The sequence below is a fragment of the Centroberyx affinis genome, unplaced genomic scaffold (genome assembly GCF_046629955.1).
Source record: "Centroberyx affinis isolate AG114_WGS23_722 - 3 ecotype Tasmania unplaced genomic scaffold, CSIRO-AGI_Caff_v1 ptg000382l_1, whole genome shotgun sequence".
NCBI classification, from domain to species: Eukaryota; Metazoa; Chordata; class Actinopteri; order Beryciformes; family Berycidae; genus Centroberyx; species Centroberyx affinis.
In genome coordinates, this window is record NW_027279051.1 from 87,022 (window position 1) to 110,824 (window position 23,803).

At 41.3% G+C, this 23,803-nt stretch overlaps 3 protein-coding genes across 5 annotated transcripts; all 3 read left to right on the top strand.

Moving 5' to 3' along the window:
* The first annotated feature begins 457 nt into the window (after positions 1-457).
* myadma (myeloid associated differentiation marker a) lies at positions 458-6,185 on the top strand. 3 transcript variants are annotated; one of them, XM_071515945.1, is made up of 2 exons: positions 458-572; positions 3,590-6,185. In XM_071515945.1, exon 2 carries the CDS (start codon positions 3,738-3,740, stop codon positions 4,584-4,586), a length of 849 nt encoding a protein of 282 aa, XP_071372046.1. In that variant the 5' UTR covers positions 458-572; positions 3,590-3,737; the 3' UTR covers positions 4,587-6,185. The 3 variants fall into 3 exon arrangements, with proteins under 3 accessions (XP_071372046.1, XP_071372048.1, XP_071372047.1); XM_071515947.1 differs by lacking the exon at positions 458-572 and adding an exon at positions 599-716; XM_071515946.1 differs by lacking the exon at positions 458-572 and adding an exon at positions 1,400-1,460.
* Positions 6,186-6,359: 174 nt separating this feature from the next.
* On the top strand, positions 6,360-13,187 carry LOC139641523 (GTPase IMAP family member 7-like). The gene is made up of 2 exons (XM_071515950.1): positions 6,360-6,449; positions 10,980-13,187. The coding sequence occupies exons 1-2, from the start codon at positions 6,443-6,445 to the stop codon at positions 11,741-11,743; spliced, it is 771 nt and encodes a 256-aa protein (XP_071372051.1). The 5' UTR covers positions 6,360-6,442; the 3' UTR covers positions 11,744-13,187.
* A 2,609-nt stretch (positions 13,188-15,796) lies between these two features.
* Positions 15,797-20,240, top strand: LOC139641515 (tripartite motif-containing protein 16-like). Its single transcript, XM_071515939.1, has 7 exons — positions 15,797-16,050; positions 16,310-16,684; positions 16,877-16,972; positions 17,497-17,730; positions 18,934-19,093; positions 19,198-19,257; positions 19,378-20,240. Exons 1-7 carry the CDS (start codon positions 15,808-15,810, stop codon positions 19,908-19,910), a joined length of 1,701 nt encoding a protein of 566 aa, XP_071372040.1. The 5' UTR covers positions 15,797-15,807; the 3' UTR covers positions 19,911-20,240.
* The last annotated feature ends 3,563 nt before the right edge of the window (positions 20,241-23,803 follow it).

The following is a 23,803-nucleotide window of genomic DNA, read 5'->3' on the forward strand; positions in this document are numbered from 1 at the left end:
AAGACGAAGGCTTTGTAAAGAAATTCATACATAGGCATCAACTTCATTATTTATTTGTCTGAGAAACAAATTTCAAGCATTTAAGCATAAGACCTTTAGATCAAAATGGCTTCAAGATGATATAAAACATAGTACATTGAATCAGGTGTGTCCAAACGTTTGACTGGCAGTGCGGATGAGGCATGACTGAGGGAAAAGTGGGCACCCCAAAAAGTAAATGATAGCCTAACACTTCATCACAAAATAACTCCTCCATGGAATGCATTGAACAGCACAGAATGATAATATCTGACAGCCTGATAGGATTTTTGGACTCACTCTCTGTAGGCCTACTGTATATGACATGAATAGGTTTGAGATCCCTCTGCCCTAGGTAACATGTAAGAGGGATTGCCCAACTGAGGCTTGAAGAAGGTTTCAACACATTACCAAATATGGTCCGTGCGGGGCGTGGGATAGAATCTACTGTGCGTTCTTGGTGGATGAAAAGTGGATGCGCCCGGCGCGTCAAGTAGCCTACGCACGGTGTGACATGAACTTTGAAAGCGCATACAAACATGAACGATAACCCGGTAAGAGCAACCTTCAGTTTAGCGATTTTTTTTTAGCATGAGTTTATTTAGCATGAACCAGTCGGGATTTATCATGTTTCTATTTTTGGAGCGGTGAGAATGCCTCGGATAAGAGCTGACCATTATGGCACAGCACTGGGCGCGGTATGTCCGCTATTCGGGACGGAAAAACTCTTAAATACTCCTATAATATTACTACAGGGACTTACAGTATCTGTGTTACTCAGCACTGAGTTTATAATGGCCTTATTGAACTTTTTGGTACTTTGTAAAATCTCCTATGGTATCACTATATCCGAGTATTCCTATAGACCTGCAGTTTTGCTGTGATATGTAGATTGTCCTAAAATGTATTGATTTACCATAGTTCTGTTTAGTAAGAGTGCTTCTCTCTCTTTACTCTTTATCCAGACTCTCCTCCTGATCGAAGATTATCCCAATAAGAGCGATATATTATATCAGCTGTAACATTTTTCCTGACAGTTTTTCAAATTGTCCCATTTCATTTCTTATGACGATTTAGCCGATTCTCCGAGGTTTGTGTCGCCTATTCTAAGAACCGATATTCTTCGAGGCATGCATGATATGAGTAGCCAAATATCAAACCAGAAAAGCGTGGTTTCCTGTCAGCTAGCAAAAGCAAGATGAGGTTGCATACACCGCTGTTCACCATGGGCAACCACATCCTGTCAACCGCCACGCCAGTAATGTCAGAGTTTATTTTTCTCGTACTGTTTTTCTCCGACACAAACGCGCATCCACCTCGAAAACCAGCATGACCTACAGTATATGCTTAAAACAGATACAGGATGCAGGGACTTAATTTGGGTGATTGGATTGAATATGGTGTTTGCAGATGTATCGATGGAGATCTCCGTCTAAAAGTAGGTAGGCCTATAGGTCTAACACTAGGCTATATTCCCATCATGGCTGAGAAAGTGTGTAAGAGTGCTTGTTTGTAGGCTAGGGTGTCTTGTTGTTGTTAGTATGGGTTCCTGTGGACGTGCCATTAGACCATTAGCGCCGCTTCCTGTGTATGAGTCCCAGAAAGGGAAGTGTTGAAATGAATGCCTAATAGACTGTGTAATGAAGCATTTATCGGGGTAGGTCAGCGTGGAAGATAAAGAATTAAAGCTTATATTTGCATTTACATTTTTGGGAATTAGACTGACACTTTAATCCATAGCGATTTTCAGTGTGTGCAATAGTAGAAATGAGTAAACATGTTGTTTCCCTCAAATGATACCAGCATCTTTTTGACCAGTCAGACAAGATACATCATCCCTCCAAGTTTAAGCAAAGATGGACTGGCGGTGTAGCCGTGACAGCCATTCAAAGTTAGACATTTTGACATTCAATTATAGCGCCCTCAGGCCCATCAGTGTAATATTTTAAATACCAGAACTTTGTGCCAAAATGCATCATCCCTACAAGTTATGACAGAGTCGGGCCAGTGATGTCTGGGCATATCCCTGGTGGCAAAATGAACAACTCTGTAACTTTTTTTCCTGAGAGTTTACAATAAATTCTATCTGTCTCATGTGCCAAAAAAAAGCCTAAAGGCACCTTTTCAGCATACACGAAACTCCTCTCTCCCTCAGTTATCTCCGAGTTAATTATATAACCTGTGGGAATGTGCACGTTGTAACCTGGACACTGGAGGGCACCAGTGTTCAGCTATGTGTAACCAGGAGTTAGACATGTACAACTCTGACTTCCCTCTTATTTTGAGGGACTTTCCAAGCCCTTGCAGCCAATCTAGCCACATTTCCACGGCCTGAGCACAGGTCACAGCAGGAACTGCTAGCCAAGGTTCCTCATCCATGCCTCAGTCTTGACACATGTTCAGTTTGAGCCTGGACACGCTCAGTCAGGGAGGGGCAACTTCCCAAAGTCAATTCAAGAGGACTGGAAGGTGTGTGTGTGTGTTAGAGCACGTACTATTGTCAAATTAAAAACTCAACGACCAAGTAGAAAGCCTGCAATAATCAGAACAATAGTCAGGATAATAAATTTGGCACCTAAGATCTCGTACATTCATGAAAGAGAAGATTTAATATAACATTTCCCTGATATATCAAGCCTTCATTAGCCTATAATAAGCCATAAGGCCTTCAAAAGCCCTTGGATAGTGTTCAGTAAATCATTTGAGGCCAGTAATGTATGATTTGTGACAGTTGAGTCTTTAAAACAATTGGAAACACCACAAAAAACACTAACGCGTCAACATGGCTATACCTGCTATACTTGATGGTTATACACATACCTGCTTTAAAGCATTAGGGCCCAGGAGATATCCCACAATGGTGTCTAAAATATGTTCACATGCATGGAGTAACCCGGCTACTGGCCATTTTCAAGCTGTACATGAAGCTTTGATACCCTACAACTGAGTATCCCTGTTGCCATGAATAAACAAATTAAAAGCATATTCCGGTCAACCTGCATTGTCCTGCCCACAGACAGAACAGTCCAACCTCAAAACAGTATGGAAAGCTGCAGCTGCCAAACCTTCCCCCTGGGTTACTTCTAAAATATGGGAAAGAAATAATTATCCCAATAGTAATCTTCTTGATGCTGACAAAAAACCTGAGGTCACAGGCAATTATACTTTCATGACATATTTTTAAGTTACATGCCCAAAAAAGGAAAAAAGTCTGAAATATATGTAAATATATACAGTATATAGTGACCTATAGATTGGAGAACACTAAGCAGTTGCACATTACAGACTACTAAGCGTACATTAATTAATAAGGACTATGACTTTTTTTTAAGCAATGAAGAATAAGCTGAAGGACATGTGTCTCTGAGTGAACCAGTGTAATAAGTAAGCTGAAATCTCAGTTCCCTCAGAAATGAAACCCACACAGAGGCCCATATAAAGTGTCTGACTGAAAAAGTTATTCCTTTTTTGCATTTTGCATCTAGAGTCCAAACACATACCATTGTTTTTGGTTTCATTTTGACTAAACTTTGCTCTAATTTTACACTCTCTTTATTTCCCCTCTCTGCAGAATATGTGACAAACATCAACAGAGTATGTGACAAGCGGCCAATATATGACCACCTCACATATATAACTTAAAGACTCATCTTGACCAGTCAACCCCCTCTCTGGACTACACAAGCCACTTTCAGCTGCTGACTGACTGACATCCCATCATGCCACTGGTTGTGCTGCCCACTTCCCAGTTGCTCTGGGTGCGTGTAGCTGCCCTGCTGTTCAGCTGCGTGGCCTTCAGTGTGGCGGTGCACGGAGCCGAAGTTCATGGAGGCATGGCTGACTGGTGCATCTTCTGCTGGGCGTTCAGCTTCGCCGGCACCCTGCTGGTTCTGCTGGTGGAGCAATTCGGCCTCCAGGCCAGAGCCCCGGTCTCCTGGTCCAACTTCCCCATCACTATGGCCTGCTACGCTGCCCTCCTCTGCCTCTCCGCCTCTGTCATCTTCCCACTCTTTTTCCTCAAGGAACAGAGGAGCTACGGCGAGGCCCGTGACCATCGCATCGCCTCCACAGTCTTCTCCTGTCTAGCAGCGGTAGCCTACGTGGGGGAGGTGAGCCTGTCCAAAGCGAGGCCGGGAGAGGTGGCGGGTTACATGGCTACGGCTCCGGGCCTGCTGAAGGTGTGCCAGACCTTTGTGGCCTGTGTTATCTTTATCCTGGTCAGCAACCCCGTGTCGTATGACCAGCATCCGGCGCTGAAGTGGTGCATGGCGGTGTACTGCATCTGCTTCATCCTCTCCATGGCTGTGGTGGTGCTGTGTGTGGCCGAGTGCACCGGCTGTCTCCCGATCCCGTTCTCCAAGTTCCTGTCAGCGTACGGCCTCCTGGCGGTTATCATGTACTTAACCGCTACCATCATCTGGCCCGTGTTCCAGTTTGACAAGAGATACCAGGGGAGAAGCCAGGCGCCGCCAAAACTGATTGCCGTGGCGGTGCTCACCGCGCTCAACTTCCTGCTTTACCTTGCTGACCTGGTCTACTCTGCCAGACTGGTGTTTGTCAGTGTTTGAGAGGCAGGAAATGAAGGAGCGAGGAGGTAGACAGAATAAATGAGGAAGAACATGGACATAAAGGGGCCAAGAGCTTCAGTAGCAATGTAGTGAAGCTGAGTTACTGATTTGCTGTCAAAGAAATCACTCACTTTTTCTTTTTTGTCATAGTTTTAAAACGCTGAAATGATGTACTGCTGAAAGATGCCATTTAACCTCTAGTGTGACGTGACCTTTGTTGACTGTGCAACACAAAGTATAGTGTGGAAGATCCTAAATTATAAATAATAAACACCATATATGTATATGGTTGTGACCGCACACTCGAGGCCCAGGACTAGGATTTAATGTAAAAGAGGATCTTAATTGAAGACCGTCATGAGCTACGCATACACAACCACATACATATGTGGTATTTTTTATTTATAATTTAGGATCTTCTTGCAGTCTCCAGCACCTCCTGACCCTAACTAGATGCTGTGCACAAAGCTTTTTGTTTTTCATTATAGTGTGAAAGATCTCAAAGTAAAAATATAGCCGCTAGCAGCGATGGCTGGGTTCATGCCAGTACAGCAGCCCGAGCTGAAACGTGGAATTAAGCTTACTGTCAGTTTTACCACATGAGGGTGTTGAGCCATCAGGCCCCAAGCTATGAAGTTCTGATACTGAAGAATGTAATAGCAAGTTAAAATGTATCAATATCCAACTTGGTATTGGCTTTACTGTGTTTAGCTGTACACTCAACATGCTGCTGTTGGGCAAAATCTGAAAAAAAAAAAATGTCATAGACCACACCCACTTTCACTAATGATGACCAAACTTCAGAGTTTGACTAGGACATGGTCCTAGAGCATGTGTATGGAATTCTATGCAATTTCACCAATTGAATTTCTGGCCTATGTGGCCTTTGGTCAATCTTTGAATGGCTTTGCACACTTGTTCATTTATTATATGTGAAGATGTTGTCCAAGTTTCATGATGATTGGACCATCTATCACAAAGTTAACACAATTGAGCTATAGGCCACGCCTCCTCACAGTCCTCACTAGAGTTAATATCTTCAAAATGAAAGTCGATATCAAAAATCTGTGACAACAATTTAATGAGCTTGGTCCATAGATGCTACTGACCGATTTTGGTGGCAATTGGTCAAACGGTGTGGGACGAGATGTTAAAAATGTGTTTTTCAAAAAATTCCAAATATCTCAAAAGTTTTCCAGGCAGACCTTGAGGGTCTTTGAGGCAAATTTGTAGAGCAAGGATAGCTGGACATGTGTAGCAACTTTCGTCTATATAGCGCCCCCCATCTGGCTGATGGGGGTGATATTTCTTGTGGGCCTAAATAAAGCCATACTAGACCATGGTGCAAAGTTTGATGGCTCTAGCATTTACCATCTCACGGGAAATTGAGCCAATGGAGAAAAACAATAAAAATAAAGTACCAGTACAAAAAGATGAATGAAAGAGTTTACATGATAGAGTGACAACAAAAAAGTAAGGGTGAAAGCTTGGTAAAATCCACTGAAATCAAAGCAAAAAGCAAAAATCTACATTAATTCCAGTATAGCAACTTTTGAAAGAATGATATTTGAGTAAATAAAGTTTTTTCTTACACCATGACATCTTTTGTTATGTAGCATCTATGATGGAACATTGTTTATGATTGATGGTGCTTATACTGCAGTATAATGAGGCCAGCATAATACAGAAACAAGTGCAAAATGCTTGTCTCGTTCTCCCACCATGCAGCCAGTAATGAGGTCAAACAGGTATCACACACAAAAGAAGACAGAAAGACAACAGGAAATATAAACCCAGTTAGGTCGTCTAGTAGATCTGAATAACTGTCACTCTGCACTGTTCTCTTTTCTGACAACATGGACGGTGAGTTAAGGTTTCTTCTTTCAGTCATAATCTGTTTAGCACATTGAGCACTACAATTACTCTGACACATGCAGAATAGAATAGACATTTTGGTTCAAATCACATTTTTTGACCCTTTAGCTGCTACACTTAAGATGGCTGCGGTATAATTTTTGTTGACATTTCTGTGAATAGTGATGCTCTCAAAACCCATAGCTGATAAGTAAATTATCCTCAATGTTATTTTCCACTATGAATCACTTTTGAAACATATTTTTATTGTTGGGAGCTAAGGTCAGGCATTAGGTTTATCCAGTTAAGACTGAGCTTTTCTCTTCCTTAGGAGACCTGGCCAAGACTGCAGTGGTACATTTATTTAGACAACAATAAAAACATGTCATACTAAGTAACAAACTAAAGAGAAAGTGAGAGAAACCGAAGCAGAAACAGAACTGTTTTAAACATTTTAATAGCACAGATACCTCTGGATACTGATATTTTGAGTGGTGAATGGTCTATGGGTCATGCTGATGCCTGATGAACCTTTTATAGTTGTTTTAATAGATAAGGTTTTCATTCCAACCAGAGACTACAGCAGGTTATTTTTTCACTGATTAGCACCTTCAACCAGAGAGGAGGAACTAATCAGTGAAACCAGCCGCTGTGGACTTTGGTTAGAATGAAAACCTGACTCTCGGCCCTCCATGGTTTTCAGTAACACTTTACAATAAGGGTCACTAAGTTAAGGGTTAGTTAATGCTTAATAAGCATTAACTAACTAATGTGTCTGGTAATCATTTACTAATGGTGTTCATGTTAACTAAGGTATTACTTTATACATTATTTAATAGTCATCTTTATAAACTATTAAATAATGTATACATTAATACCTTAGTTAACATGAACACCATTAGTAAATTACACATTAGTTAACTGTTAATTAAGGGTTAGTTAATGCCCTTAACTTAGTGACCCTTATTGTAAAGTGTTACCTGGTTTTCTATCCCTGCTCTACAATATACTTTACAATATACTAGATACTGTGGATCACACTATTCTTCCTGCTGGATTGAAAACTGTCTGGTAACAGCTCTCAATCTGTTTGTACCTTATCTGAAAAGTCAAGCTTTCAAAACTGGTCAATAACCAAAAGCTACTCCAATCAACTGCTTGATGGAAATTTGGTAATTTCACTGCATGAGGCTCAGAAAGCTGATTAATTATCATAGTAAAGGCATCAGTGCTCATTTCCATGACCATATCATCAGAGCCTATGGCAGCCATCTTAGATATACTGAAAGAGAGTGTGTCATTTCTGGTCACTGAAACTGTGAGAGTGGGAAAGAGAGAAACCTCAGTTGAGAAGTATATAGAAGTGGTACTGTAGTTTTAGGAAGTGTTATTATCATTTTCTTCCTATTTTCGCTGGTTTTATCAAACAAACGTGTGATTCATTTTTCAATTCAAACATTCCTGTCTCTTAAGTAGGAGGCCCCTAAGGGAAAAAATAGTGAAGGACAGTGCATAAAGGCTAATAGCCAAGCTAAACGTACCTACGGAGAAGTGTCACTGGTTTCCAGTCTTGCTTTGCGAGAACTTTCTCCCGCTGAAGGTTACATGTCCCACAATAACAAGTGAAGAGGGAGGTAGCCAGTTTACTAGTTTAACAAGTTTACTTGCTCGCTTCATTGATTCTGCCATTATGAGAATTTTTTTCAGGAATGGGAGGGGGAGAGGGCCACTTTTAAACTGCGAGGAGACTAGAGACTAGATTCTACCTTTAAATCCTGTTTGATTCACAACATAACGGCAGTGGTGGAACAAGGGTTTTGTCTCGGGGTATGGCGGGGCAATAATACTCAAGGGGCCCCACAAAAGTATTTTATATTTTACAATAGGGATAATAATCAAAAGAGTTTACAACATTATTTCGTTTGTCAAGTGCACACAAGGCGATATTACACTAAGCATGTAGGTTTGAAGCGGAAGACCTAGAACTTTCACATACCGGAGACACATCAAAATAATTTCAATATTCCCTCAAAAGTGGCTCAACTTCCTCCTGCTAGAGGAAACATGACATGATAAAAAGGTCAGCCCTCAAAATATCATCCATTAATATTTACAGTATTATACAAATGCCTGGGTGAATACTTATGGATCCCCTAAGGGGACATGGGGGAGAAAAAACACTAGATGGAAGAAAAAAAAAATGTAGGGGGAGGAAAAAAAAAATAGATAACATAGTCTTGCGTTCTCTTGCAAAAGTATTATGTTCTCCCAAGAAACATTTAGTGTGGAAAAAAATTGTGTGGCCAAAAAAAAACGAGGATTGTAAATACATTTAATGCACCATGTTAAGACTTGCTTACAAACTGAATATCATTGTGTACATGGGTACCAGTTAGGAGATGGCCATCACTTTTATGGCATCAACAGCTTTATCAAAACCAGGAATATACTTATTTTAGCTTTATTAACTTTCTTCACCATCTAATCACCTGAGCTCCGCTGGCCTGTCTCCTGTCATCTGAGGCTACCCCTCCTGCCTCCATTTGGCTGTTAAATAGAGTTGTGCATGTATTTAGAAATTACAAGACTGATAACTGTCTTTTTAAATGACTATATTCAGATTAACTGAAAGATAATGCATGATACACCACTGCAACATATATATATTCCATATATATATTCCTTCACTCTCTGGTAGCAAAATTTACACTATTACACTACTATTTCAGTTACAAAGATGGATCATGTGAAAATGACAATAATATTTCTGTTTACAAGTTAATTGCACTTGAACACCTTGTTTTATCACTCATATTGGGAAGAAAATAAGCCAGAATGCCATTTGTTTAATGTGGCTTCCTTGTTGGGTGGAGTTTTCTGTTTTTAAGCACTGTGATTGGCCCGAAGGTCCGAACACCACCCAGTCGGCAAACCTTGGTGTAAAAACAAACTGAACCAGTTGTTTAAGTGCCCAAAACATGTACAACCACGGTACTGCTCCTCCAGAACCGGAACACACGTTCGGTCGTCAAATTCACTCCTGGAACTCACCTATGCGCCCCTCACACGTTCCTAAGTCTTTTGATCAGACAAGGGCTGATTATCAAAACCAAGGACGCCAAGTCGATTTGTGTCCTTGTGGAGAACGTTCTTCCCAAATTGTCTTGGAGAGAACGATCTTCTCATGAAAGTAAGCACAGAGAAGCGTCCTCACAGTTTGAGATGGACTGATTGATTTAATTTTCCCAGCTGTTAACCGGCTCTGTACTGTGGACTACAGTGCTGCTTGGTCGCAATGAATCTTGGGGCTTTCAATTTGTTCTTGTCGGTCAAGTCACCATCCGATGCATCCTCGATATTTTGAGGTTGGCAAGGAAACTTCTATCCGTCCTCCGTCCTGTCGTTCTTTTGTTTTGGAATCATGCTTCGATGGTTAGATATTACGTAAAATGTGTCATGGAGGACACAAGAACGCACAAGAACGCGTATTGATAATCAACTAAGATCAGGGTATCAGGGGGCACCGGGTTGCCCCCCTGCCCCCCCTCCTGCTCCACAACACTACTTGCAAGCGATACACTGAGCAACCAATTACATGTCGGGATAGCTCGAGATGCAAACCAGGCTAGCGAGGAGGTGAAATAGTTGAGCTCAAGTCAATAAAATGCAAATAAGCTAGATAGATAGTAATCGTCACAGGAGAAAATTATAACCAGAGTTTCTGTCCTGTCAAAATACTGAACTCAAGAGACATACTGAGCCAATGACATTTCACAATGACATTTCCTTAAACAATCTTGTGCTGGGATAAACGTAGTTACATAACATAATTAACATAATTAACGTAATTAACAGCTACATAACAGTAGGCTAGAAGGCTACATACAGCAGGAAAATCAATAAAAAAAGAGTGAAACTCTATGTTGCGTCAATGATTTGAACAAAGCACAAGCTCAAGCACAAGCTTGATGCTGGTCAGTTGCCACGGAAACGCAGACAAGTGGCCGAGTAGACAGGTGGTGGTGACGCCACGTGAAATCTTCTCTTGCAAGCGTGGCTTACTTGCCACCGCGCTACTTCAATGTGACACTACTTCCTGTTTATGTTTGGATCTCCTTCACGTAACCGTGCTGCTGGGAAAATGTAATTTTAACACGTCACGTGCTACCAAAACATAATAGTAGTAGTAGTTCAGCATTAGCTAGTGGAGATGCTTTATGACATTTTTAAATTATTTGACTTTATTGATCCTTTCATTTTCAGCCTAATCCGGGCAATTGATGGACTTTTTAGCCAAAGACACTTTTCGCATGTACCTACAAAACATTCAAAGCAAAGCAACGCATTAGCTAATTTTCCAGAGCATGCTAGCAAGCTATTATCAGTAAAGAGTGGCATCCCTCTTCATAGTGAATAATGTGTACACAAACTACTCTTCCTGTACGGAGCCATATTTTGCACCGTAGCAAAGCACTTCCAGGACCAAAGTGACAAGGTAATGTACAGTATTACTGATACAGAGTCATTATTCTCTTCTAGTGCCAAATACAAGGAAGATTGTCCTGATGGGGAAAACTGGAGCTGGGAGAAGCAGCGCAGGAAACACCATATTGGGAGAGACTGTGTTCAAAATCAACCATTCTGCCGACCTTCAAACAATTCGTCAAGCAAAGTCCAGATCTGTTGAGGGAAGAAGCTTTACTTTGATCGACACTCCTAGATTCTTTGACACAGACAATTCTGAGGAGCAGCTGCAGCCTGAGATAGTGAGGTGTATCACAGAGTGCGCTCCTGGGCCTCATGCTTTCCTCATTGTGCTGAAGGTGGAGCAATTCACACATCAGGAGGAGGAAGTCATCACTAAAATGACCCAATATTTCTCTCCAGACGTTTTCAGATATGCTGCAGTTCTCTTCACCCATGGTGAGCAGCTCCCTGAAGGAATGACAATTCAGCAGTTTGTCAATCAGAGTGAAGCTCTGAGTGATCTTGTGGAGAAGTGTGGTGGCCGGTGTCATGTCATTGATAATAAATACTGGAACAACAACCAGCAGGATAACTACAGGAGCAACCAGTCCCAGGTGGCAGAGCTGCTCCACACAGTAGACAAGATAGTTGAGGAAAACAATGGAGGCTGCTACACCAATGAGATGCTGCAAGAAGTGGAGGGAGAGATACAACAGGAGGAAGAGGCCAACAAGGAGGCTGAAAACAGTGGAAAAACGTGTTGCAAAGTACTGGTCGGCGTAGTAAGTTTCGCAGTTTTGCTGTACAAGATTTTGAAACTGTCAAAGATGCTGTAGGCAACACTCAACAAATTGAAATTGCCTGTCAACTGAGACGGGCAAACTTGATAAATTGAAAATCTTTTACTCAAAACACAACCATGCTAGCTCAATCTATTTTTTACTAAAACATTCGCCAGCTAAAATCATGCGGTTGCAAACACACGCTGTTATAAGATCGCCCATAACAATGGGCGATCAAGTTTCACTCTACACTGGAGAGAGATTTGGGCAAACTTGATAAGTACTACCAAACCTTTTATGCAATACACAGCTCTGCTAGCTCAGTGTAGGTCTTCTTCTGAAATATTTTTTTTGTCACATATATTTTAGCTACCGCAGTTTCAGAGCCATAGCTCGCTAACAAGTTGACTGGCTGACATGAATGTGGCTCCTTCTTGATGAACACGTCTTGTGTCATGGGAAAAATAACTCACTTCCTTATACTTTTTGTCTGTTTTTAATTTCCCACTTGTTTTTCTTTTGTAAAGCATTTAGTAACACTTCTTTTGAAAAGTAAACCGAGCTGTGTGCTACTGCCTCCTCGCAGAGCGCTTCTCTCAGACCATTTGAATTACTCATAGCTAAAAAGGTGTTGTGAAATTTTCACCAAATAATACAAAAAGAAAGTTGCCTATCCCAGCCTTAAGTGCAACAGGAGCAGCAGCAGCAGGAGGAGCAGCAGAGCTGAAGGGACGGTGTTAGGTATAACTGCAGGAACAGGAGCAGTACTAGGATGTGTTAGTGTAGTCTAGTCATGTTTATTTATATAGCTCTTTATCACAAGCATGCTATAGGATATGATGCAGCTGAGGGGGCAGAAACACGAGAGAAGGCAGCTGAAACTGTCTGGGACAAAGCTGAAGCTGCCTGATGTAAAGTAAAGGATGTTTGCCACAGAATATCACAACAGAATCAAAACAAATCACAACAAGTGATTCTAGAGAGAATGGTGAAAAAGGGGGAATCTAAAAAATAAACAAAATGTCAAACCTCATTACAGCTTACATGTAAATCATGTTGTAATCAATCTAGCACCAATGGGCTACTTGTATTTATTCTTCGGTGAATTCAAAAAATAATTGTTTCAAACCCAGGTTCAGTTAAGCTGCAGGTTGTAGTTTCTCACCTCATGTCAGGCCTTGTGTTTGTGCGTCAAACTTCAGCCACTGCTTCCTGTCAGTTGCAAAAGCAAACCACAGAGTATCAGAGACAGTCCTGTTCTAGTCAGTAGTCTAGTCAAAAAGTAAATGATATAAAAATATATATATATAAATAAATGATGAGAAGTGATCAAACTATAGATGATCTGAAATTATGTGAAAGTGATTGTTTGGAAATCTGGAAACTTTACATGAGTTTGAAGTGTTGGAAGATGATGATTTTACATTGTTTTTCTTTTATCTTATTACATTAAATGCTTATTGCTTTGTTACAAATGAATGATTCAACAATAAAACAGCTGATGGCTCACAAGTCTTTCATGTGTCTCTTTTTTCATAAAACCATTAACACACTGCTGCTCTACCAAATCACAGGATGAAAACAGTTCTTGTGCCAATGACAGTAAAGTCACAGGCTTGATCCGTAATATTTTTTAGAGAACAGAGTAAACTAAAACCCATTTGCCACGTTTACATCCATGGAGTAACCTATTGGCTATCGGCCATACAGCAGTTAAGGTCTTATTCATGTTAATCTGTTTATCTGAACCTTTGATACCCTGTGGTTGAGTATAGCTGTTGCCATACAGAGAGTGTGATCAGAAGAAACTGATGCATGCTTTAACACTTAGTAGGCTATAATGTGCAAATTCTTAGTGTTCCCCATAACTAAAAGACTCATCTTGATCAGTCAACCCTCTCACTGGACTACACAAGCTACTTTCAGCTGCTGACTGACTCACTCCTGCTCTGTGCAGTGACAAAGAAGATTATGGCCAGAGAATAGTTTCCTGTCTGAAATACAATTTTATTCCATTTCATTATATTACATAGCCTTTGATTAATTTTATAAAATGAATCTACATTTAACCAGATGCATCGAATTAAGATTAAGCTTTTCTTTGCCTTTGAAACCCTGGCCAAAACTGCAGTGGGACATTTAGACAACAATAAAAACTTTCCATACTAAGTAAGAGACTATGGAGAATGAGAGAAAAAGAAGCAGAGACAGAGACGGAGCCCTATTCTTCCGGCCAGATTGAAAACTGCCTGGTAACAGCTCTCAATCTGTTTGTATCCTATCTGAAAGCCAAGTCTGAGGAGCAGCTGAAGCCTGAGATAGTGAGGTGGATCACAGAGTGCGCTCCTGGGCCTCATGCTTTCCTCATGGTGCTGAAGGTGGAGCAATTCACACATCAGGAGGAGGAACTCATCACAAAAACGAGCCAATATTGCTCTGCAGAGGCTTTCAGATATTCTGTTTTCCTTGGTGGGGCAGGGATGGTCGGATTAGCTGTTACTGTTGTGCGTAACATTTCAGGGGCTGAGAAAGAAAGTATAGAAGTAGCAGCAAATATAGGAGGAGCAGCAGGAGCAGTAGCAGTAGTAAAGATGTCAGCAATTGCAGATTTTGGAATATCAGTAGTAGCAGGAGCTGTTATAGGATATGATGCAGCTGAGGGGGCTGAAACAGCAGGAGAGGCAGGGAAGGCAGCTGATGATGTCTGGAACACAGCTGAAGCTGCCTATATTAAAGTAACAGATCTTTGTCACAGAGTGTCACAGCAGAATAAAAACAAAAAAGATGAGTGACTCAGGTGAAAACAGGTGGTAAAAACAAGTGGTTCTAAAAAATAAATAAAATGTTCTAACCCATTATAGTATAACAATAATTGTTTCAAACCAAGGTTCAGTTAAGTTTTAGGTAGTAGTTTCTCACCTCATGTAAGGCCTTGTGTCTGTGATTCAAACTTTAGCCACTGCAAAAGCCACAGAGCATCCGTCTGATCACTGTTCTACTCATACAGAGTAAATTATACGTAAATGATATTAAACTGATAATGAATAAATGACAAGAAGTGATTATGTATAATATATTATGATAATCAAAATGAATTCTATCAGAGGAGGCAAAGCACATTCATCATGAATTATAAGATCTGTGTGTGATGTGATGACTTCAATATTTCTGAAAGATTAAAGTGATTAATGATCTGAAATGATCTGAAAGTGATTGTTTCGTTTCTCCTCCTATGGGGCTTGACTCTCGAAATCTGGAAACTTAACATGAGTTTGAAATGTGTGAAGATGATGATTCATTCTTTTTATTTTATTATCACATTAAATGCTTATTGCTTTGTTACAAATGAATGATTCAACAATAAAACAGCTGATTGCTCACAAGTCTTCTCAGGTGTCTCCTTTTTCATGAAACCAATAACACTTGCTGTTCAGGCTGCTGCTCTACCAAATCACAGGATGAAAACAGTTCTTGTGCCAATGACAGTAAAGTCACAGGCTCCACCTCATACTGGCTATTTGATTATACATTTTAATATCCAGACAGAATCTGAATTTCTGCGGTTCCACAAAATAACAAACAACTATTCTTGAAGATGGGGCTTTATCTCTGATTAGCTGTGCTTTCTACTGTTGTCAGAGGTTTCTGTTCTCTCACACTGGATACACACACACAAACTAATGGCTAATAGTCTGCCAGAGAAAAGAAGGCAATTTGTTTGATTAACAAAATTAACATTGGAACAGATTCTGTCACTGGTGTCAGACGTCGTAACTAGGAGATTATAACGCTGGTACTTATGCTGCAATATCATATAAAGAGATAAGCGGAATGGGGTTTGTTCACAAAAAATAATGTCATACTTTCTTGATCTCTGTCACGAAATTCTCTTTTTGCTTGTTTACTTGATTTGCTTACTTACTTAATTTAGTCTCAACTCTTTTTAGGGTTTTCTGTATCCTGTTCATACACTTGACAACATTAAACTAAAAGATAAAGCTGCTCTTTAAAGCCCCGCCCCTCTGAGCAGAACCAGGAAGTCCAGCCCCTTCTTTACCCAAGTCTTTACAGAGAAAACGAAACTCTTCTCTGCCTGTGTGAAAGTGGTTGTCAGTAAAATGGCTGAACAGCAGCAGCAGCAGCAGCATGGAGTTGTGCTGGACCAGGATCAGTTCTGCTGTTCAATCTGTCTGGACCTTCTAAAGGATCCAGTGACTGCTAACTGTGGACACAGTTACTGCAGAAGCTGTATTGCGGGTTGCTGGGACCAGGAGGAAGAGAAGGGAGTGTACAGCTGCCCTCAGTGCAGGGAGAGCTTCAGTCCCAGGCCTGTTCTTCGGAGGAACAACATGCTGGCTGAGGTGGGCTGGAAAAATAGTACTGGTAGGAGAAGTAGAGCTAGAAACAGTCGTGTAGTTCGTGTAGTGCTGCTGGAAACAGTAGTAGTGTTACTTTATTTATTCCACAGTGGGAATTGCCTCATCACTGTGGTCCATTAGTTTAACATTTAAAGGAGACATAGAAATGTGTTATTTCTCACTGTACTTTTGTCACACCCCCCATGTATTCCACTTGTTGCTCGTCAGTGAATGACCTCTCCTCCTTTTCTTTTCCTCCCAGGTTGTGGAGAAGCTGAAGAAGACAGGCGGCCAACAGGCTTCTCCCTCTGCTGCTCTGGCCTGTGCCGGCCCAGCAGATGTGGCCTGTGATTTCTGCACCGGGACCAGACGCAACAAAGCCACTATGTCTTGCTTGACGTGCGCGGCCTCTTACTGTGCAGCTCACCTCCAGCCTCACTACAGCGTTCCTGTGCTGCAGAAGCACAAGCTGGTCTCAGCCACGGCCCCGCTGCAGGAAAAGATGTGCTCTAAGCATGACAAGCTGATGGAGGTCTACTGTCGCACAGACCAGCAGTGTGTCTGCTATCTGTGCACCATAGATGAGCATCAGGGCCACAAAATTGTGTCAGTTGCAGCAGAGAGAGCTGAGAGACAGGTAGGACCAAAATAAGTTGCTGACAACATCTGTGGCCTTAAAACATATTCACTGGCAAATAAATGTTTTCATGTTTTTGCTGTTTGGTTGAGCTACGACTCAAATGTCCAGTGTAACATTTATGGTGTTAGAAATGCAACCAGCCACAGAGAAAACACTTCCTGATGCACCAACCCTAATATTGTCTTCCAGAAACAGCTGATTGTGAGTCAGCAGAAAGTCCAGCAGAGAGTCCAGGAGAGAGAGAGGGAGCTGAAGGAGCTGAGCCAGGCTGTGGAGGATCTCAAGGTGTGGAAGTGGGAGCACAGTATATGATCCCATGTGTCTGCTGAAGGACTCACAGCCATGTGGGCACGTCTCGTTAAAGGCTTGGCATTCATTACTGGAATCAGTTCAGTGTAAAATGGCACTGAGGAATCTAATCTATTTGTTTTGGCTGCAAAAATGATGTAGAATAGTCTCAAACTCTGTCTGTTCTCGTGTGTTTTCTGTAAACAAGCATCAACTGTAGACTTTGGTGTTGAATGTAATGTGGAGCTTCATTGATCCCCATAGGGAAGTAGTGTTTTCTCTGTCCCCTCCACAGGGAGGTCAGAGGTCAGGCTCAGCTACAGAACAGTGCCACTAGATCTGGTGGGGTTTCAGTGTCTTGTTCAGTCCCATTTTAGCAGGGTGGATGCTTGTCGACACGGGGGCTTGAACCCAAGTGGTCCAGCTGAGGACGGCAGTGTCTCTAAGCGGCGGGCCGCCCTGCCGCCTTAAAAGAAGTGCACTTTGTAAAGCAGGCACCATGTGTGTGTTTGTACTAGCAGAGTTCTGCCCAGACCGCAGTGGAGGCCTGTGAGCTGATCTTCACTGAGCTGATCTGCTCCATCCAGAGGAGGCGCAGTGAGGTGAAGCAGCTGATCAGAGCCCAGGAGAAGACTGCAGTCGGTCAGGCTGAAGAACTGCTGCTGCAGCTGGAGGAGGAGATCGCCAAGCTGAGGAGGAGAGACACTGAACTGGAACAGCTGTCGCATGCTGACGACCACATCCGTTTCATTCAGGTAACACACACTTTTCAGTCTGAGTGGACTTTAACTCCTTAAAATTAATGTATTATTTCAAAGATAGTTTAATTGAATTGAATAATAACATTGAATAATCACAGGGTTTCCTGCAGTGCTTTATAGCCAAGACACACTCTGTCTTTACTGTAAAACCCCCAAACTCCTTTATTTGAGTTGATTTTCATTGAGGCCAAAGCAATGTTGAACAAATTGTCCAAAAGCGACATCTGTTGTCCAAAAATGGCATCGTGACAAATGATGAGCATATTATCTTGGGAGATCACATTGTTTGAGCAAAGTTAATTGTTACAACTTAAAGGAAGATCCACCCCAAAACACTTTAACACTGTTACAGTTATTGATGATGTATCTTGCATTTCTGGGCCCATTTTGTAGTTTAGTGGTTTATTTCTCTTATTCCTGTGAATTATTGGCCAAGTGTAGACAATGTGACATCAGGTCACAATATATCCAGCGCAGCTATAATGGAGTTTGATAGCAGGAACATTTTCAACACTCTAAAACATCAACAGTAAACATCAGGTTTTGGTGTCAGTCCCTCAGAATCAAAGAGTGAGAGCTTCTTTCTAGATTCACAATTTTCACCGACATTCAACAGTCATACAGGGAGAAATCCATCGTAGAAGAGGCAGAGAGACCAATTTACCAATTTGGTATTTTGTGCTGTTAGCAAATAATACAAATAATAATTATAATTATTTTCTTCATGCTGTTGTGAACCTTGACTTCGTGCTGCCTTCCTCCCTGCATTTTCGGGTATAACGTTACTTTGTTTGCCTTCAGGTAAACTGGAAGAGAGAATACATTTCCATGTTTTATATTTGTTTAAAATATTCTATCCAATAATACCATACTTCTTCTTGATATTAATATTATTTTTTGTCTCAATCATGGTGGCCTGGTGGGCACCAGGCCACCATGATTGTCTTTTTTGAAAAATGTTCAATTAATCCTAATTTATTCAAAACACAGAACTGAACTCATAGCTGATATGTAGCAAAATATAAACAGCATTATGAAAGAAAGAAAATAATTTACTTCAACTACATTCTTTATCATGACACACATATCATCCTTATCAGTATTTTGTTGTCTATATTCTTTTCCTCTACTTGTGTGTGTGTGTGTGTGTGTGTGTGTGTGTGTGTGTGTGTGTGTGTCTTCCTGGACTCTCTCCAGAGTTTCCAGTCTCTCTTCAGTCCCAGTGAATCTCCAGACTTGCCTCGTGTTGTTGTTGCTCCTCTACGTTACTTCAGAGATGTGAGTGACTCTGTGTCTGACCTGAGAGAGAAACTAGAGAGCATCCTGAAGGACACATGGCCCAGGATCTCTGCCACAGGTAGCTGACAGGAATAGAAATATCCATTCAGAGGAATGTAGTGGCTTTACACATGTCCAGTGCTATTTAGGAAGTGATGATTCTGTTTTGTTTCTTTATTCTAGTGTCTTCTGTAGATGTTTTACTGCCACCAGAGCCACAGACCAGAGAAGACTTTTTACGCTGTAAGGAAATTATATTTCACTCTGTACAATTCTACAACATATTAATGCATTAATAATTACCTGAATGGCAGCAGGTTGATATCAATACTCACTTTGGTTTCTGCTTTGCTCTTCTGACAGATTGCTGTCCTCTCACACTGGATGAGAACTCAGTCTACCAACGTCTCTCCCTGTCAGAAGACAACCGGAGGGTGACATTTGTATCTAATAACAAAGGTTATCCTGCTCACTCAGACAGGTTTACTAGTTTTCAGCAAGTGTTGTGCAGAGAGGGTTTGTCTGGGCGATGTTATTGGGAGGTGGAGTGGAAGGGTTCCACTCTGTCTGCAGCAGTTTCATACAAAGACATCAGCAGAACGTCAGATGACTCACTTTTTGGACGTAATGACAAGTCCTGGAGTTTAGACTGCTCTGAAGATGGTTACTCTTTCCAACACAATAATGTAAAAACAGAAGTGTCAGGCCGTCATTCCTCCAGGGTCGGAGTGTACCTGGATTATGAGGCAGGTACTCTGTCCTTTTATAGCGTCTCTGACACGATGACCCTGCTCCACAAAGTCCACACCACTTTCACTCAGCCGCTCCATCCTGGGATTGGACTGACATTTGTTTGGCATCAAGTACAGTTTGCAGAGCTGATCAAGTTATGGTAGTGAAGGAGCTGAATATCTAACATAACTTTTGTACTGCAAATCAGGTCAGACTGATATATTGGTTTGCTGGTATTGGACTGACATTGGCCTTTCAATAAAAATTGGATATGGGCCTGTCAGTGTTGTTCACTGCTGATATGATGGAGGAGAGGATGTGATTTTACTCAACAGCTTCAGGGAGGCAGACTGTAAAACCTGTGATGAAACCTGCCTCACTCTGAATTAAGGAGCTGCTAATTGACCTAAAATAATTTAATTAACATGGCTTTCAATGGAGAGTTTTTAAGCTATGGTCTTAAAGCTCTTTCAGAGGCTTTTCAATCCTGCCAATCCTCCCGAAAATGCTGAATCCTTGTAAGTTTTTTATTTTTATTTGTTGGCATGAAAATGGTGAAGCTTAAATACAGAATATCAGCACAAAATATTGATATCAGCAGCTTCAATACAAAAATATGTGTATCAGCCTTCAAAACCCATATCAGTCGAATCCTAACTGTAAATAAATTAGTAAAAATTGTATACAAGTTGAAAGAGCAGAACTGCCTTCAGAGACAAAGACTTGTTTTGGAAATGGTTTTCTTTCTCTTGTTCCATTTGACTTTCCCAGTCAAAGTAAACTGAATGTTTATTGGGACAAAATGGCCGCTGAAAAGTGTCTGAAGATGGGAGCAGTGACATCGAGTGAGAGCAAACGATAGTGAATTCAATACCTGCAGGCACTGGAAAATATTTCAGCCGAGCCAAAATCACTGTTATTCTGTTTTTACTGTTTTGTAGAGTCCATGTATGTTTCAAAGAAGGAGAAAGAAATCAAACTATTGAGACACATCATTTATTTTCACATTATGTCTAGTCTATGTAAGAGAGGATTTGTGTATTTTGTAAGATGTCTAATTTAGAAAATAATTGAATAAATAAATGCATTGACTCACAGTTCATCATTTCTGATTTTCATTAGTACATTAGCAGAACCTTTATGGGAAGATCAGCCTTAACAGGCTAAAGTACATTGTTTATTATGGAAGATTTGATCTGGTTTATGTTCATGAACTGATGCTGAATGACAACATCTTCATCAAAATAGAACAATAAAACAATAAAAAATTAAACCCAAATACAAAGAACAAACACTCCTTCACTCTCTCTCTTAAATAATCTTTCTGAAATTATGTTTGTGTTCAGGTGTAGAAGGTGTAGGACGAGACCAGAGATTGTAAAACAGTCAAGTTTGTGTGTGTGAATGAATAAATGAATGAATGAATGAATGAATGATTTTTTTTTATTTACGTGTCATGCCACTTAGGTGGCCCATCCCACATGGGATTACAAGACACCGATAAAATAATCAAAATTTGACTTTGCTGTATTATAGCTGTAAATAACACTCAATTCATTACAGTAAGCACATTAAGTACATTCCGGTACTATAATACTCCTAATATGACAAGAACATATCCATGGAAAAGAAAAAAAAATGCTTTTTCTAAATATTCAGCAATTAAAAAGGTTTTGTGTTCAAACAACCATCATCATCATCAGATCATTTTTTCCCTCCACTTTATTAAACAGTCTCATTCTCAAATCGTGGTAATGTGGGCAACACAAAACAAAATGGATCTCATTTTCAATCTCATTAAGCTCACACAAATAACAAAGTCTCTCTTCCTCAACAGCACCCGCCCAACGACCTGTTTCAATATGGAGTGGGAGTATACCTGACCTAATCTGGGCACACAGACATCTTTTTTTCTCTGACAGGTTCTCCGTACCAAATTCATGTTGGATTTCACAAAATGTCCTAAGTTTTGGTTTACTCCTTACATTGGAAGCCCATTTCATTCCTGATTCAACAGACATTAATTCTTTAAACATGCTGATGTCAAGTTTTGTGGTGTTGGTATACAAATCCTCGCAGCCTAATCTCACACAGAAACTGTGTAGCTCCCTTGCCCATACCCCAATTGTTTCGATGTCCCCCAAAAAAACAAACACTAGTTAGTCTGTTATCCTTCATCTCCAGTAACCTGCTCCACAGCCTCATCATACAGACACTCAAGCGCTCCTCACAGGATTTCCACCCCATGTCACCATGTTCATCATCTAGGATTGGACATACAGTACACAGGCTTGATAGAGTTTGGTGTATGTAGAGAAACCCATGTCTCTCAGCATCTCTGTTTCACCAATAACACCACCAAGAGCTCTGCTAGCTGACTCAGAGAGAAGTGTGGTACCTTTTACAAAACTCATATATTCATCCAAGTATTAATCCTATAGGTATTTGTAATATTTTGTGTAATTCAACTTGTCCCCCCCAAAAAATATATATATAATTGAAACTTAAAAATACTTTTCCTTGGGTTTCCAAAATGCTTTATTTCTGTTTTCTTTTCATTTATACTCATTCTCCATTTACTGCATCACACCTCAGCACATAACATTTTTTGCAGATCCTCCTCTGAATCAGCCAGCAGAATAATATCATCAGCATACTGACATTTTCACCTCCGCACTGTACTCCACATTCTAGTGACTTAATCTCATTATCAAACTCATTTATATACACAGCAAAAAGAGTGGGTGACAAAGCATCACCCTGTTTGACCCCTGAAGGCATGTGTGTGTGTTTTATGTGTAATTGTTAACAGATGGGGGACACATGGGGGGAAAGAAAGAACCAAAAGAAGAAAAACATCTACAACATCTTGTCAGTCTTCCTCTCTCTCTCTCTCTCTCTCTCTCCCACCCGTCCTGTTAGAATAGAGTGCTGAAGGCCACCGTCTCTTCTTCATGTTGTTGAGATATTTTAGGCCCTCGCTCCTCCGGGGGTCGGGCTCCACCTGGATCACGAGGCACCGACTCTTTCCTTTAGCGGTCCGACAGCTTCTCTTTCACAACGACCCCACAGTTTGCAGACGGCGTTTGTGCAGCCGCTCTTCCCTTGATGTGGCTGTGGAGCTGAGAGAAATCCCACGTTCAAAAGGTAAACGATGTTTTCACCAATTTGGCCTCGAAGCCAATAAATATTAGATTTAGTAATCATTTGATAGTCTGAGGTTTTCACAAGTTGCTGTATGTTCCCAGTATGATCTTATTCTACTGCATATCATTTTTGGCTGGACCGCAACAGCGGGGCCAGCCCTACAAATGCAAATGTCTGTCACTCACTGACTGACTGACTGACTGACTGACTGACGAAGTGATGAAGTTACACCATTGGTCGGCCGTGGCACGTGGCACATCATAGGATCACAGAGCCAGAAAGTTAAGTTTCGTTTTCTCCCCCATCTTGTTTCTCCGCTGAGATCGGGAGCCTGTTTCTCCCACACAGTAAGCAGGCAGACCAATATCATGCGTGTAAGCTGAAGCTAAAGTAGAATCTATACAATTATATCATATCGCCATTTATGTTGATGCATATGCGCGAGCTCAGTCCACCTGAAGTCCTCTGTTCTGTTGGCGGAAAGAGAGACACAGACAAGCATGGAGGTTTCGAAGCGCCAAGGGCTTGCTGCCGAACTTCAAGGAGTTGGGGCCACGGTTCTGGCCAGTGCCGATAGCTGGGCGCCGATTTGTTCCCGGTGATCCGGCCAAGATTTCGCCGGGGGTCCTGACGCCGCTGTGTCACCGGGTGTCTGGCAAACAACGTTTTCGGCACCGATGGGTACCAGAGCGACTGCCGCTTGGATCGGGAGGATCAATGCGGGCCGTGTGCGTGGTGGAGAGGAGAGCGGTGGAGATACCGTCCACACGGTCCAGCCATATACTAGGTTTTGACCTAGTCTTATTTCCTGTATTTTTCCTCTTGACTAAATGGCTGAGCTGTTCCCAGCAGCCTAATGTCTGCTTGCAGCTATATTCACTTTACAACTTTCAACCAAAAGATAAAGCTG